The sequence below is a fragment of the Cyprinodon tularosa genome, unplaced genomic scaffold, assembly GCF_016077235.1.
Source record: "Cyprinodon tularosa strain WSP-4 unplaced genomic scaffold, ASM1607723v1 ctg371, whole genome shotgun sequence".
NCBI classification, from domain to species: domain Eukaryota; kingdom Metazoa; phylum Chordata; class Actinopteri; order Cyprinodontiformes; family Cyprinodontidae; genus Cyprinodon; species Cyprinodon tularosa.
Genome location: NW_024039087.1, coordinates 134658 through 149559, shown reverse-complemented (window position 1 = coordinate 149559; position 14902 = coordinate 134658). Strand labels below are relative to the sequence as shown.

General features: G+C 38.1%; 1 protein-coding gene across 4 annotated transcripts in view; it reads right to left on the bottom strand.

The window, feature by feature from the left end:
* The window catches only part of frmpd1b (FERM and PDZ domain containing 1b), a 38241-nt gene that overhangs the window by 7117 nt on the left and 16222 nt on the right, over positions 1-14902 (bottom strand). For 3 of the 4 annotated variants that reach the window (XM_038296545.1, XM_038296547.1, XM_038296546.1), the window contains 13 exons: positions 14303-14413; positions 9701-9873; positions 8494-8596; positions 7720-7765; positions 6971-7075; positions 6742-6837; positions 6466-6591; positions 6234-6353; positions 5497-5630; positions 3705-3831; positions 3190-3282; positions 866-1048; positions 330-531 (listed from right to left, as the gene is read on the bottom strand). In XM_038296545.1, the coding sequence (XP_038152473.1) occupies positions 330-531; positions 866-1048; positions 3190-3282; positions 3705-3831; positions 5497-5630; positions 6234-6353; positions 6466-6591; positions 6742-6837; positions 6971-7075; positions 7720-7765; positions 8494-8596; positions 9701-9873; positions 14303-14409 (1615 nt within the window). In that variant the 5' untranslated portion in view covers positions 14410-14413. The remainder of the gene's footprint in view (positions 1-329; positions 532-865; positions 1049-3189; positions 3283-3704; positions 3832-5496; positions 5631-6233; positions 6354-6465; positions 6592-6741; positions 6838-6970; positions 7076-7719; positions 7766-8493; positions 8597-9700; positions 9874-14302; positions 14414-14902) is intronic. The other variant, XM_038296549.1, reaches the window with a different exon arrangement.

Here is a 14902-nt window from a genome sequence, read left to right as displayed (position 1 = left end):
GAATTTTGCAGGTGGGCACATTCTGCCTGTACATTATGTGCCATGATATATTGTTGATAATTTAACATGATTCATTTTTTTACATCTCAAAAAACAGGACATTTTAAACTGTGTGTCCACACTTTTGAGGGCCACTTTAAATTCTTGGATATAAACAGTTTATATACGTTTTATAAAATCATAGTCCTTAGAATAGTGCTCTCTTTAGGAGCGAAAAATAACTCAGTGGGTCTCAGGAGGCTACACTAAACATAAATCCGATGTAGAAAATATTTTAAAAGGCCAAAACCAGAAAGTGATATTTTTAAGTGAAACAGTTTTTTGCTCACTTGATAGGGATTCATAGCACACGCCCTCTATTACGGCGAACCTCCCACACACACCTTCTTCAGCAGGAATCCGGTGCACCCTGACTTTCGGGCGCCCCAGACGGAAGACATTAACACTTGGATCCACCAGGAGTTTGCAGTAGCCTCCCAGCAAACACCCTAAGTCTTTGGCTGCCACAGAATCCATCAGTAAGGCAAATGGCTGAGAGAGGGGAGGGCATTGGAGAACATTAGGTGAAGCATGGTGATTAAAGCCGGAGGGTAAGAAGACAAAGACGAAGGAGTGGGAGAAAGAAGAAGACACTGTCACCTTTGTGTCAGAAAATCATTAAGTACACTAACTCCCAAAGGCTATATAGTGCTGAACTTGAAGTGAAATGCCTGACCTATATTTATTCTAGTATGAAATTTGGCACAGAAATAGTACAGTAAGGGCATTTGCATGTTTTTTTTTTGTGTTTTTTTTTACATCAGTGCCAACATGATTATGAATAATACAGAATCTGAACCAATGCCTCCACTGGTATCTTTCATACCTTCATATCATGCAGTGAAATGCGCAGCAGGCTGACTTTTTCTGACTCGGATAGCAGCTCCACTCGGCTGATGCTGCTGAACTCAACCAAGGTGGATATCATGTTGAGCTTGTGGTTAATGACTTGACTCAATCCATATTTGGCTCCTACCAGCAGGCTGACCAGCACTTCCCTGTCCTGAAGCTGACCATCAATCAAGGTAAGCAAATACAGACAAAAAATTATATTACAGCGAGGAAACATTAGGGCCACCTGTTGAATTGATCGTTAGCAATAATCATAATTGGGCCAACTCAACTTGGGCCACATTTATTTATACATCAACAGGGATGAAGACAACTTGCTGAAGTACAAATGCACATTAGACTTAGTAATATAATTGGTCTGATAGGCAGGGAAGTATGAATGAAACAGAAACAGCCTATTTACAGGGAATTTCAAGTAAAAATATTATTTGAAAATATCAAACAAATGGCAGTTTGACAAAAACATATGCTGAGGTCTTAACTATCTCTCTTTTTTCACTTTTTTCTCTTGCTGAATAGTCTCTTTCCTTTTCTATTGTTAGAAAACCACACCAGTACTTTCTGGCAAGTGAGTCAAAACCCACATTCTAAAGTGGACCAGAGATTGTTTGTTTTGTTTGCACTATAATTTGGATAAGCTTTTACACCAGCTCATCCAACAGTGTTAAGAAAACAACTTTTGTATTTTTAAAGTTAGTAAACAACTCTGGCATTGAATTGTCCAAACAGACTGAAAACAAAACTTTGTCGGATCCCATATGTCTCATTTTTAGTCGAGACACTAAGATGGTTGGGCCAAAAGTATGATGGTCTTGCCAAAATGGAAAATTTTCTTGGCACACTTTGGAACCCTAAGTATAAGCTGTTTGAATGTCACAGTGTATCTAAGTATTATTAGCGACCATGTCAAACTACATGACCGCAGTTTACCCAGCTTTCAAAGACTACTTCAACTAAGTTAGTGCACCATATCAAACTTTAAAATGCATTCACTATACGTAATGCAAAGGTCTTCAACAGGGGGTCCGCGACCCCTAGGGGGTCCGTGGAGGTACTGCATGGGGGGTCGCGAAAGTTTTGGTTGATTAGACTTGTTTGTTTTTTTTTTATATTCCCCCCTGCAATTTTTTTTCACTAATTGAAATGTTTTTGAATACACATTAACATGAATTCAACACTGTAGCAAACAGATAAATAGAGGCAGAAGATGTCTTAGTCATCATTGCAGATCTGTGTTTCTGAGTAAAAATAAGTCAAAGTGGAAATGAGAAGATATAAAAAAAATGTTGTTTCAATAAGTTTAATAGTAGGAACAGAAACATAGACTCTAGATTTTTTAGTTCTTCAAAAAGTCAGAGAAAGAATATCAAGATTTGATGCATAAAATATCTAATCTTAAAAAGTTTTTTTTTTATCTTTTTGGAAATATGAATTAAAACTATAACATTGTTTAAAATTCTAAAAACATGACTTATATATTGAGATAGTCTTCAACATAAATAACAAATTAACCAGAGAGAAGAGGTCAAACAGGTATCGGATAGCTGTAACCTAAACCTTTTATTTATATTCCCCCTGCAATTTTTTCCACTAATTGAAATGTCTTTAAATACACATTTAAATGAATTCAACACACTGTAGTAAACAGATAAATGGAGGCAGAAGATGACTTTCAGTCATCAATGCACACATTCAGCGACACTAAGGAGCTCTTTCAAATTGGGCACCATTTCATTTACAACACCTGTCCAATCAACCAGGAATCAGAATCCGAAATACTTTAATAATCCCAGGGTGAAACTACTTTCGTTACATTACTCCATCTGTAATAGAGTGATTTAAGGACTAGTTTGATATAACACAATTTTATACAATACATTTAATTAAGGGGTCCCCGCTTCATCTTATTTTAATGTATCTATGTTTCGTATTTAACTTTGCTGCTTCTTGCCCAGGACTGCCTTGAAAAAGAGGTTTTTAATCTCAATGGGATTTTTTTTCATGGTTAAATAAAGGTTAAGTTAAAAAAAATAATAATAAAATAAAAAATCTCGCCATCAGTTTAGGGGTCCTTGGCCGGGAAAACGTTGAAGACCCCTGCTCTAATGGCCACCACAGTAACAAGAGCACATTGGGATGTTTGCGGGAATTGAGAGTTTTAGCCTGGAAATCCTTGTTTTCCAACTGCATGATGTCTTGACGGTAACATGACACAAAAATGTTTCTGACGTAGAAAAGATGCTGCTGTTTTTAATTTTGGAACTAGACTTACAAAACTTTAAGGGGGAAAAAAATTACCATCATTGTAGCTGTGTAAGAGCGTCCACCATAGGAAATAAGTTCTCCAAGCTGAGTAAGGTAGGCCAATCGAGCCTGAGTAGCAGATATGACCTGAAACACAAAAGTTGACATTTAGAGAGAGTAAATATAGTAAAACGAACTTAGAAATAATTTACCCCTTTTTAATTACTCTACTTCCCAATATTGCTCATTTACTTACTTTCTTTTATTTCACTACTTTAAGCTGTTAAAGTGTCAACTAAATCATAAAGAAATTTGAAGCACCTGAAAAAGCATAAATTAAATCAGCTGCTATTCCTTAACTCTTGGAAGGTCTAGTCTGCTATATAAAACCATTATAATGATTGACAGTAGCCCTATTGTAGTGGTATGAGGCCGATAACTTGGGAGCACCACAAACGTCCCACGGATGCGACGTGACAGTTCACCTCAGTGGAAATTAGCATCTGAAATGTACCCAAAAGCCTCCACATCACACAAAGCATTTATTCAGTAAAGTCTTCCTCATCTACCTTCTGCCGCGGCTCAAGCAGGGACTGGATCTTTTTGAGGTGGTAGCTGATTGCTTTCCTTAGGTCCTTCTCCCTCATGTTGCTCAGCAGTGTGGGTGAGATAAAGCTGTCCAGACCAAACTCCTTCCTGTCAACCACAAATACAGACAGGAATCAAAACACATCTAAAAGAAACACTTTCATTACTAAAATGATCTCTATCACTAGAAATAAATTCTATATAGAAAATAACCGAAAAACAAGTAAGTATAAAACGGCAACCATCTTCTCCCATTGTGGAAAAAAACTTTGCTGTCAGCAAACAGTTCTCTGAGGAAAACATTAGCCTTGTCAACAAATTAACTGGATTTTTGTTGACAGGGGCAGCCTTAAGGGTTTAGAAAGTTTACATGAATTCCAGTGTGCATACCAGTTTGCATTGTTAAACCTTCCATGCATATCAATATGGATTGTAAAGCATGCTGTTCTTCTCACATAACGGCATGGAAAACTACAAAGAATGGAGAGAATCCAAGATGTTGTGTAAGCCACTTTTTAAAGTCTCTAAATTTTCACTGCTTTCGGTCACAAAAAGAGGGAATTTTATAGATGTTTTATTTTGAATAGTTTTATAAAGTTTGAAAGTTTAGTTAGAAAGGCTGAAAAAATTAGATGATCAACCAACAATGCTACTTCAGTAGATAATAGTAGATAATAAAAGTAGATAATAAAATCTGGTAGGATTTTGAGACTAATATACAATTAAACAGTGTAGTTAAATGGGAAAAAATATGTTAACTTTTGCACCACATAACAAAACATTTAAAATGACTGGTTTTGATATAATGGTCACATTTTAACATGGCGCATGGTAAATTGATTGTAAGAGTTAGATTATTAATTCATTGCTGAATGCTAAAACAAAGACAGAAAGCTTTATCAAATAGGAACTTTGTTTCTACGACATTCAACCATTTCATAATTGTACTTGCTGGTGTGGGTGTGTAGTAGTGAGCGTGCAAATTCATCACCTGAAATTGTAAAAAGCTGAGCAGGATAATATCTTTTGTCACCTTACAAGCACAAACTTTAGTGGATTTTCTTTAGAGATTTTAAATGATGGATTAACAAAAAGCAGAACATAATTTAGAAGTGGATGGAAAATGATAGCTTGTTGAATTATCCCTAAAAAGAAATATAAAATCAGCCAATTGGCTGTAGAAGTCATTTAATTAGATAGAGTGTGTTTATTTTGTTAAAGGATATCTAATAAATAAATTCCTAGTAGAATAAACACCAATTTATAGCTCCAGACAGTCATTTAAGGCAAAACATTTTCATTGCAACACAATGTGGGACCTTACCACTACAACACTGATTAGTTAATTGAGACATTAGTAATTAATGTGATTTACATAATGTAGGAACATTCCTTTCACAGAATAAATCACCTTTCCACTTATTAAACCCAGAGGGAATCACAACTGGATGCCTGATCTGTAAATACCCTAAAACCAAATCATATCCTTCTGAAATTCTGCTCTTCCTCTTAAAAATCACGACTACAATCTTTAAAAATGAAGCTGAAAGAGCTTCTGGTGGTGTGTATTTAGGCTACTGTCCTCATTTCAGTAACACAATCCAACAGATGCCAAAACACACACTAAACATTTTCAATCACATTAACAGATTACAAATAAATGAGCATCTTCATCCCAAACTAATTATAATCCTGAAAGCAGCAAACCAACTTTTTAGGGCATTCAAAAAGTGGGGTGACCTTTAAACTGACCCAGACACACATAACACTCACGTAATGCTCTTGATAGAGGCCCGGGTTTGTCCACAGCTATCAAGTCTCTCATGCATGTGCAGTGCAGCGAGGCGTAGCGCCGTGTTGCACTTCATCTCCACGGCGAAACGTTCCTGTAGCACATCTCCAACGCTCTGAAAACAGAAGCAAGCTCAGTGAATTCATACGGGCTCTGCATTGAGCGGATGTAGAAGCAGCTTTTGCTCTGATGTTCTGTTAACGTCTCCTTTATGGCAGAGATTAGATAAAAACTATAAATAGAAAACTTGGGGATTGTCTTTATGGAACAAACACACGGGATCCCAGAACTGTCAGAGTAAAGAGTAAACAAACACAGCAGGGCACAAAGACTTCTTTCAAGGAACGTTTATGAGGGAAAATATAGCTTTGTATTGGGTTGGTAGCATCACAGTGCCAGACTGCTTAGAACAGCAGCTTTTCAAGAACACTGAAAATTCAAAGAGGTGCAACAAAATACAAAGTAATTGATATGCAGCCGAAGGGAATCATAAGAGATGGAGACGGTTTGAAAAATTATCAGAGAGAAACTTGAAGCAGTGGGAGAGTAAAAAAAAAAAAGTAGCTTTTGTTTCTGGGGGCTTTTTCAAGGGAACGTACAATAAATGAAACCATAAACTAAACAAAACACAATCTTTTCTTTATCTCCCTGAGATTTATCTATTTTCTTTGACTGAATTAAAAACATAAAGCAGTGCTGACTGGTAGGGTTCTCTGACCTGCAAAAAGAGATACTCAAAGGCCAAGGGGTCTTCTTGTAGCATGTCCGAGGGGTCTCTGGGAATGAAACAAACCCTGAACAGGCATCTGTAATCATGCGAGTCTTTTTTCTGCACCACCTGGTGGAGACAAAGCATAAACGGTCCTAAATACCTGTCATTGACACTCAACCATTATGAGCTTCCTTCACTGCTCACTAAGGAAGTCTGGATTTGTCTGCAGATCCCTCACCTTTTGAATGAGCTCATCTTCATGCAGTAGCAATAGTTTGGCGATGCTATACTGCTGCTCTAGTACCAGACCAAAGTGCTCAATCACTCGCATGGAGAGTTTTTCCTTTAGTGTCAGAACAATGTCCTAAAAAGATGAAAAACAACATTTTAATCGACTGATTCAAACATTTTATCCCAGTCTGCTGATGCCAGATGGACAATCTGCTCTATGAGCTCACTCAGCTGCATGTAATAACAATCTAGACATCCGTTCTCAATGAGCAAACACCTCTACCTTGACAGTGGTTGTATTGTCAAACTTAAAGGCCTTGGTCTGTCCATTCTCTAGATAGACTTTTAAAACATTGGGAAGGAAGAGAAGAGAGTTTCCCTAGTGGAGAAAATAAGGAAGAAGCAGTTAGACACGATTAAAAATAAAAAAATAATTAAATCATTCATTAGAATTATGTTACATTTCAAACCCATTAAAGCTCAAGAAGGAGGATTTTTTTTTTAATTTCTACCTGAGTGTGTCCATTGACTACCACCTCCTCTGCAAAGCGCACTTTAACTGGATTACTCCTCAGACGAGCTCTCTTCTCAGCTGACATAATGGATGACTTGGGATTCTGCAATAGATAAGTATCATCACTAAATCAGGCTTGTTCTCTAGGGCAACAATGAAAAAAGACAAAATTAAGTCTGAAACCACAAATTGTTAAAAAAAAATCCTAATCTGCATGTTGCAATTCCGAAGAAAAAGTGAAGAAAAATCCAAGTCAGAGGATGCAAACCTGCTGTCACAGGTTAAAGGCATTGTGGAGGATCTTCGCGAATTTTTGAAAAGACCCGCCCGCTCCACTTAAAAAAGAATGCACACGCACAACCCTGTACTCGCTCCCGAGGGGGAACGCCTTTTAAAAGCTTGCAAGAGCATGCACAAGCCCATTTCTACTCGTGCACACTCTGTTTAAGAATTGCTGTTTGCATCGCTCCTACAAGCTTACTTTCCAAAAGAAGATTTGTAATTTTTCCACTATGTCAGACTTAAAACCGGTAAGTGAAAATGGGGACGACCACGTAGGATGGCCTTACATAAACATATCACCAGAATGATTGACAATTAGGAGGGGCACTTATTTTGCTGATCCACCGGGAAAAAGAAAATCCTCCACTATACCTTTAAGAACTAAGCTGCTCATGGTTGAAGGAATAATGACCTAATGACCCTATGTGACCGTGTTAATGTGTTTAGCTGCGTCTTTGTACTCACTGTCATGTGCCGCAGAATAGTCACATTGATGCAATCCTCCAGGTCCCTGGATGGAAGAATCAACAGAAAATAACCCAGATGCATGCATATTGTTTTATATGTTTTTGTCTTACATTTGAACCCATTAAACGTTTCCTTTTGTTGCCACATAACAACCGCTGTCTTTAACTGAATTAAATGTGGTACACCAACACAAACTGGTGCATTATTGTAAAAAAAAAAAAAAGGAAAAGGAAAACATGGGTTTTATCTTTTTTTAACAAATTAAAATATAATTGAAATCGCCTCTCACCCTAAGTACAGCTGGAAGTTTTGGCGGGTATCTCTACCAGTCTTACACAATTTGAGACACAAATGTAAGGATCTTCTTTGGGAAATAATTAAAACTAGATAAAATAGAGAGTGTGAGTTTTGCCAAAGATTATCTGTTTGATTTAGGCCTGGACTTTTACTGGACCATTCAAATACCTTCAGTCTAATCCAGCATGTTAGAAATCTACTTGTTTGTTTATCTGTGCTTATAGGGCCCTGCTCAAAGTGAAGACACTCGGTGCATTGTGCTTTATTTGTGGATATCCGTGTTAGAATTTGCAAATAATTTGAAAAACTTTTTTTTTTGTCGTGACAAAATGTGGAAATTATCAAGGTGTATGAAGTCTAATTAAATATGGGCATAACAGCTCAGATGTTGTATTCAAAAGTAATTCAAATTCAAAAATCCTTTATTAATCCCAAAGGGAAATAGAAACACAAACCTCAGTTAGATATTCTCACCTCAAGATGTTTTCCACCTGCTCTGCACTCAAATCCTCCATCACTTTTTCATTTATCTGCAGCACCTGGTCCCCTGGGTACAGGATCCCATCTGCAGGGCTTCCTGTGGTACACACACACACACACACACACACACACACACACACACACACACACAAACATGAGACTGATCAATCACTCTGGCTGCACGTGCAGAAACATGCAGAGCGACCGCACAGAACAGATTGGCACACATGCTCATTGAATACGGCTGACTCAACAGTGTTGGAATGAGCTCTCCAGGACATGAGGGGTTACAGTCATCCTGGGTTTCTTCCAGTTCGCCTCTGCTCTGCCCACTCTGGTTATTTATACTCATTTGACTTGAGGCAAGAGAGACGCTAAGGCGTTTCATCTCACTGTAGCAAATGGCAGTCACAAACCTACAGAACATATGCGTTCTCAACACACCTGAGCATATTTTCGCCCTCCCTGCCATAATGGAATGCTGCAAGCTCTCCCTAAAATACACATTGAAGCACAACTCCACCCTCCTCCTCTCAAGCTTTCGTGACAGCTCAGCCAATTTCCTGATCTTTTCTCCCGATCGCTTTTATTTCCTGACTCCTCCCATCTCTCTCTTCTGCCTTCCTTCACAGTTTTGCAGACTTTTTAAATCTGTCTGTGTTTGCGCTTAATCCAATCACTGCTGACTAAATCCCCCCTCCTCCTCTCTGTTAGATGTTGTCCACAGTTATCACCTCCCTCTCACTTTCTCACCATCTTTTCTTTGGCAGCAGAGAGCAATTACAGAGATGAAGCCTGGGTGGGACTCTCCTCTGGGCTTTTTATCAGCTTATTTTACAAGATCGACGTAAAAGGGATGGATCAGCATCTCCCCCTGTCTTTCCTGTAGCTGACACCTCTGATTAGAGGTATAAATGGAAAGTGATTGAATACTGAATTTAGAAAGGATGAGCAGGTGGCTCTGCTGTTTTCATGTCCTGGTCTGGCTCAACGCCCCACAACATGGGTGAATGCCAAAAGAGACTCTGTCTTTGTTTGTGTGTCTGTCTATATGCGTCTGTGTTTGTGTGTGCATGGAGACAAGAATATGAGTTGCTCCAGGCGGAGTACTGTTGCATAAAGCAGGTAGCCATTTGGAGAGAAGTATTAGAAAACACTCATCCACATGGAAGAACATGTGACACACAGGCTCAGTGTGTACCTGGAGCAACATCCCTGACCAGCAGGGGGGCGTCTGTGGTGAGAGTGAAGCCATGTCCGGTGCTGCGGTCCAGGACAGGGTCTCTGGTGATCTGCAGCGTCAGTTTGGCCTGGAAGCTCTGACTGGACAGACTGTTAGAGCGCTGTGACCTTCCATCGCCCAGCAGACGTTCCCTGAGGAGATCAAGAAGGGGGATGGTGTCATGTGATTGAATCAGCAGATATTAAAACAAATAGTTTTTACTTACATTTTTTATGAGGTGCAAATTTATAAAAAAAAAAAACTTTTAATGTACATTAACAATTTATGTTTTCTTTTGTTCATTCAACAACACTTAACACCTTATGAAAGAGACATGCTTTTCATTCTTGCTGAATAAGTCAGATGTTAGCTTTGCAACCACTGAATAACTGATTTTCAGCCCAGGTGAATCTTTATCTTTCAATATTTTAACTGCAGGATATTCAGGATGTGGTTTAAAACTGTAATGTAAGACAGAGATTGGAGTAAATAAAGAGAGACAGATGGACAGCTAATATTTTTTACACACAGCGAACACTGGTTAATGTTCTACAATAAACACCATCTCTGCTCTGGTGGAGGCAGCATCATGCTATGGGGAAAACAAAGCTGCATTTAACTGTCATAAAAGTTCATATTCGTATTTATTCAACATCTGTGGCATGAATTTATAAAGAAACATGCTTTTCATACATGCTCTCCTTCGAATATGACTAAACCTGAACTGTACTGCAAAAATCTCAGTCACTAGAGTTACAAAGCTGTTAGAAACAAACCCCAAACCCCAATTTCATAATGGCCCTTCCCAGTAAAAAGCCAGCCGAATGGCAGCCCACTTCCCTGCAACTCTAAGCAGAATCCCCTCCAAATTCCAGCCCCTGGAGTGACCCCCTCCTTCTCCCTGGCATGCATATTTTTTTTACTCTGACTCCACCCTTTCACTGAATTACAAGGAGATGGCACTTCTTTTTAGATCTTAATGTCCACAAATCATGACAGAAAGAATACTTTGGTACAAAGATTGATATTTGAAAAGGAATTGTAGGGGACTAGCCAAGGACCCATCAAGGAAAGTGGGGAGATTTTAAATGGCTACTATTGTATAGCTGTACTTACAGAGAAAGGCAATTCACCATACAATTCTCTCCTTTACTTATACATTACGAATATAATCAGTTTGTCTAATCCCTGGATCGAGAATTTTTTTTTAAATTTTGTTTTCTAACTCTACAATACTTCTGCGTGTAATTATTCATCTTAACATATTTGCTTTACTAATATCCTAATAACTACATTTTAAATACAGTTTTTTGTAGAAACTGGTCTAACCAGCCTTACAGGTAGGATCAAGGTTGTGCATAAATGGCAAACAAAAACTCTTTAAGGTTTTTATGACTTGCAGCAAAATGAACCTCAAAGACATTTTATTTAGTTCATATCAGGATTCCTTCAGGACAAATAGCAGAAAGTGTCTTGATTCTTGGGTGGATATGCTTTCTGGGAGCTCTTGTTTTAAATTTGATGCCAGCAGCATCCTCCAAAATAACTCAGCGATACATGTGAAGGAAGAGCTTATTGGGTACTTTTTGTTTAGCACATCAATAATGTCACAACATTTATTACTGGTCAAGACTTCAGGAAACGTGGGGATGAAATATAGAGCAAGATTATAAAAGCAATTGTTTTTGTTAAATGTAAAACTGCACAGCATGACGATGATAACAAAGCGGAACAGAACATGTTGTCATCCAGATAGGCAAGTCTTGCTTTTTTCTTTTGATGAAATGTCACCAAACCACATTCTAAAAGTGTTACAGCAGTATGACTCCATACGGAAAGAGTGTCAGCAATGGATTACATAACAACCTCCAACCTACAAAACTACAAAAGAGGAAATCTAACTTTTAAACCAGAAAATATTAGAATGTAATGCGTTTCTGTCAGAGATGGGAAGTAACGAAGTACAAATACTTCGTTACTGTACTCAAGTAGATTTTTCTGATATTTTTACTTTACTTTACTACTTATTTTTATGGCGACTTTTTACTTCTACTCCTTACATTTTTACACAAATATCTGTACTTTCTACTCCTTACATTTAAAAAAATTGGCTCGTTACTTTAGTTTTGAATCATTTCAATGGAGTTACCGTAATTATTTTTCACGTCATCAATACCAAATTCAATCTAATTGGATGGAAATCTACGTTGCATTTGACGCACCACTACAAGATGAATCGACAGATTCGGCGGTATTCATTCGCGGCAAATCATTGCAGCTTGGTGGCGGTGGCGTTAGCATAGTAGTATGGACGACGAGATGATTGAAAATGAACACAACGGAGATCTAGTCCTATTGGCAGACATCCATTTAAAATGTAGGCAACGGCATGAAAAAAGTGGTTTCTACTTTTACTTTTATACTTTAAGTAAATTTACAAGCCTGTACTTTCTTACTTTTACTTGAGTAAAGAAGTTTTATCAGTACTTCCACTTTTACCAGAGTATTTTTTAACACAGGTATCTGTACTTTTACTCAAGTACGGAAAGTGAGTACTTTTGCCATCTCTGGTTTCTGTCCAATTTCAATCATATGAACTAAGCATTTTTTCTAAAGTAAAATTTCATTAAGTCTGCTGCAACTCATAGACATTTAAAATTACTTTAGTAGAGTAAAGTTCACATAACTATGAAGGAACCTCAGCTAACAGTATCATCCACACACAGTGAGGCCTTTCCCAGGAGCAGCTAACACAGACAGTTTACTGGGCTTCCTCCTACGCTTGGAATGGGAAACCACTTCGCTGGCGACTAGAGGATGATGGCTGTTGAATGCATATTTGTGGTTCACTGTGGGGTGTGTGAGGGGGAAGTCAGAGATTAAATATGTACTCGGCTATGTGGTATGTGTATTCTTGTTAGATTGAGATCTACTATTTGTTTATACCAGGTAAGGAGATGGACCTTTAATCTCGGCAGTTTTATTTATTTTTCCCATATTGTTACGAGTAAAGTTTTTAAAAGCCCATTTACAAATTCCTCATAACACCCTTTCAAGTGGTTGTTGGAGAATTTCAAACTTCCTCTTTATGATATTGTCCAATTGGTGGCCACAAATTGATTCCCAGTCTTCTTAAGGTCACACCACAGCATTTCAACATGGTCTGGACCAAATTGCCAATTCTTGAGAGCCAAACTTTAACTGTCACAAAGATTATCTGACATTTGACCTTTCAATCCTGATTTAGGACACAAAGGAGCTGCAAAGTACCCACCATCTGTAGCAGCAAAGAAAAACAGAAAACCAGTCAGCAGTACTATGCCTGACAGTTACATTTGTTTGAGTTAATATGATGTGTTCTGGCTTTTCACCTTACTGTTTTATGCATCATCTATGTTGGTTCGTTTTACTAAATAGTGCTTTAGCAAAAGTTTGCATGCATTATTGTCTGCTTCGTGTACCTCTCCACTTACCAGTAACTGCTGCAGATAGCATCACCAGCAGCTATGAAATTGCTGAGACATCCATTGCTCTGTATGTTTTTTCACTTTTAAATAATATACTTTCTCTCTGTGAAATCAATGCTTTTGAATTGATTTTATTTGACCTAAGAATCCTTCATTGATCAATTCACAAATTCATTCTTAAAGGTCTTTTTTTGTCTTTCCTGCTTAGCACTGTGTCACACAAAGACCCCATAATAGCTAAAAATCTACTTTCTACTAAAGTTATCACATTTCATCATGATAGTGTCATGGTGTTGGTTCTGTTAAGTTTTCTTTTGAGTATTTGGTTTTACTTTGCTCCATGTTTTATTGGTTTAATTCCTATTTTTTGTGTTTTCTGGATATATTTGAGTTCTTAGGGTTTTATTTGTTGGCCTCTGTTCCCCTCTTGTGTTGGTCTCCTTTTCCATAGCTCCTTTCTAGACTCCTCTCTTCACACCTGCTCCCAATCAGCTCGTTAGTCCTCTCTTTGTTCAGTCTCCCATAAATAAATACATAAATACAGTTCCTCAGTGCTGGTTCCTCGTCTTTACTCGTCTTACCCTGGCTCCTCATGATTGTTTTCCCTTATGTCTTCATGGTTCTGGTTTGTGTTACATTTTAAGTTGGATTTTTGGATTCCTGTCTCAATTGTTTGTGGTCATTCAATTAAAGCTTCAAGAAACTTACCTACTGTATGCCTCCCTGCCTCTGCATTTGGGTCCTCAAAAACCATAACCAAACTCTGACAGGTTAATTTAAGAGCATCATTTTTGTTTTATTTTGATCACACTTGCCCTCTTAAATCCTGTAAAAGAAGCAGCAGTTGTGTTGTTATTGAACTATTTTCTTACCCTATATATATATAATTTTGCCATAATCTGCAATTCAAACCTCCCCAAATTTCACATGAAACTAATTTTATTTACCGTCAGACACTTGGGATGAAATGTTGTTGTTGTTTTTTTATCTAAGATGACGCCCCATGAAACATTTTATTCCCAACTTTTTTGTTGTTTTTTGACAATTTTTTTCTAGACTCTTCTCAACTTTAATAGGTGTTAATCACACTCCTGCACCTCATGTTCATCTTTACCTGCTCAGGGACTCCCGAGTACGCCGTATTATGGTTCCCACCACCTGCTGCACCCGACTGGTCCTCCGAGCCGGAGACCTGCTCCTACATCGCTCATTCTCCTCCATTTATCTGAAACAAAACAGAACAGAGGGAAAGAGGCACTTGAGAGTTGCAGAAATGACAACGAAGCAAAACACAAGTGAGAAAAGGATGAAAGTATCTTGGAAGGATCAAATAAATTAGATTCCTTCCTAGGGGCTTTGTTCTGTCTGTTTTTTGGATTGAGTAATCAGTGCCTGGATTGTGCTCCACTTCCATTCCCATTTTTCATTCTCTTTTATATGCAGCACATGTTGTCTGGCTGGAAAGCAATGAATAAACAGATTCAGGAATGGAAAACAGCACAAAAAAAAAAGGTCTGGATAGGAGAGCAGGGGGGGGGGCTTAGTCAGCATGATCAACAGCATATGACTAGATCAACAGCAGCCCCACTATTGCACAATAGGAGGATTTACAATGAAGGTTTTAACACACAGGGCCGGATTTATCAAGATCCAATTTTGCGTGCAGTAATTTGCGCTCGCAAACTGGAATTTTGCGCGAGGGGCTGAACCATGG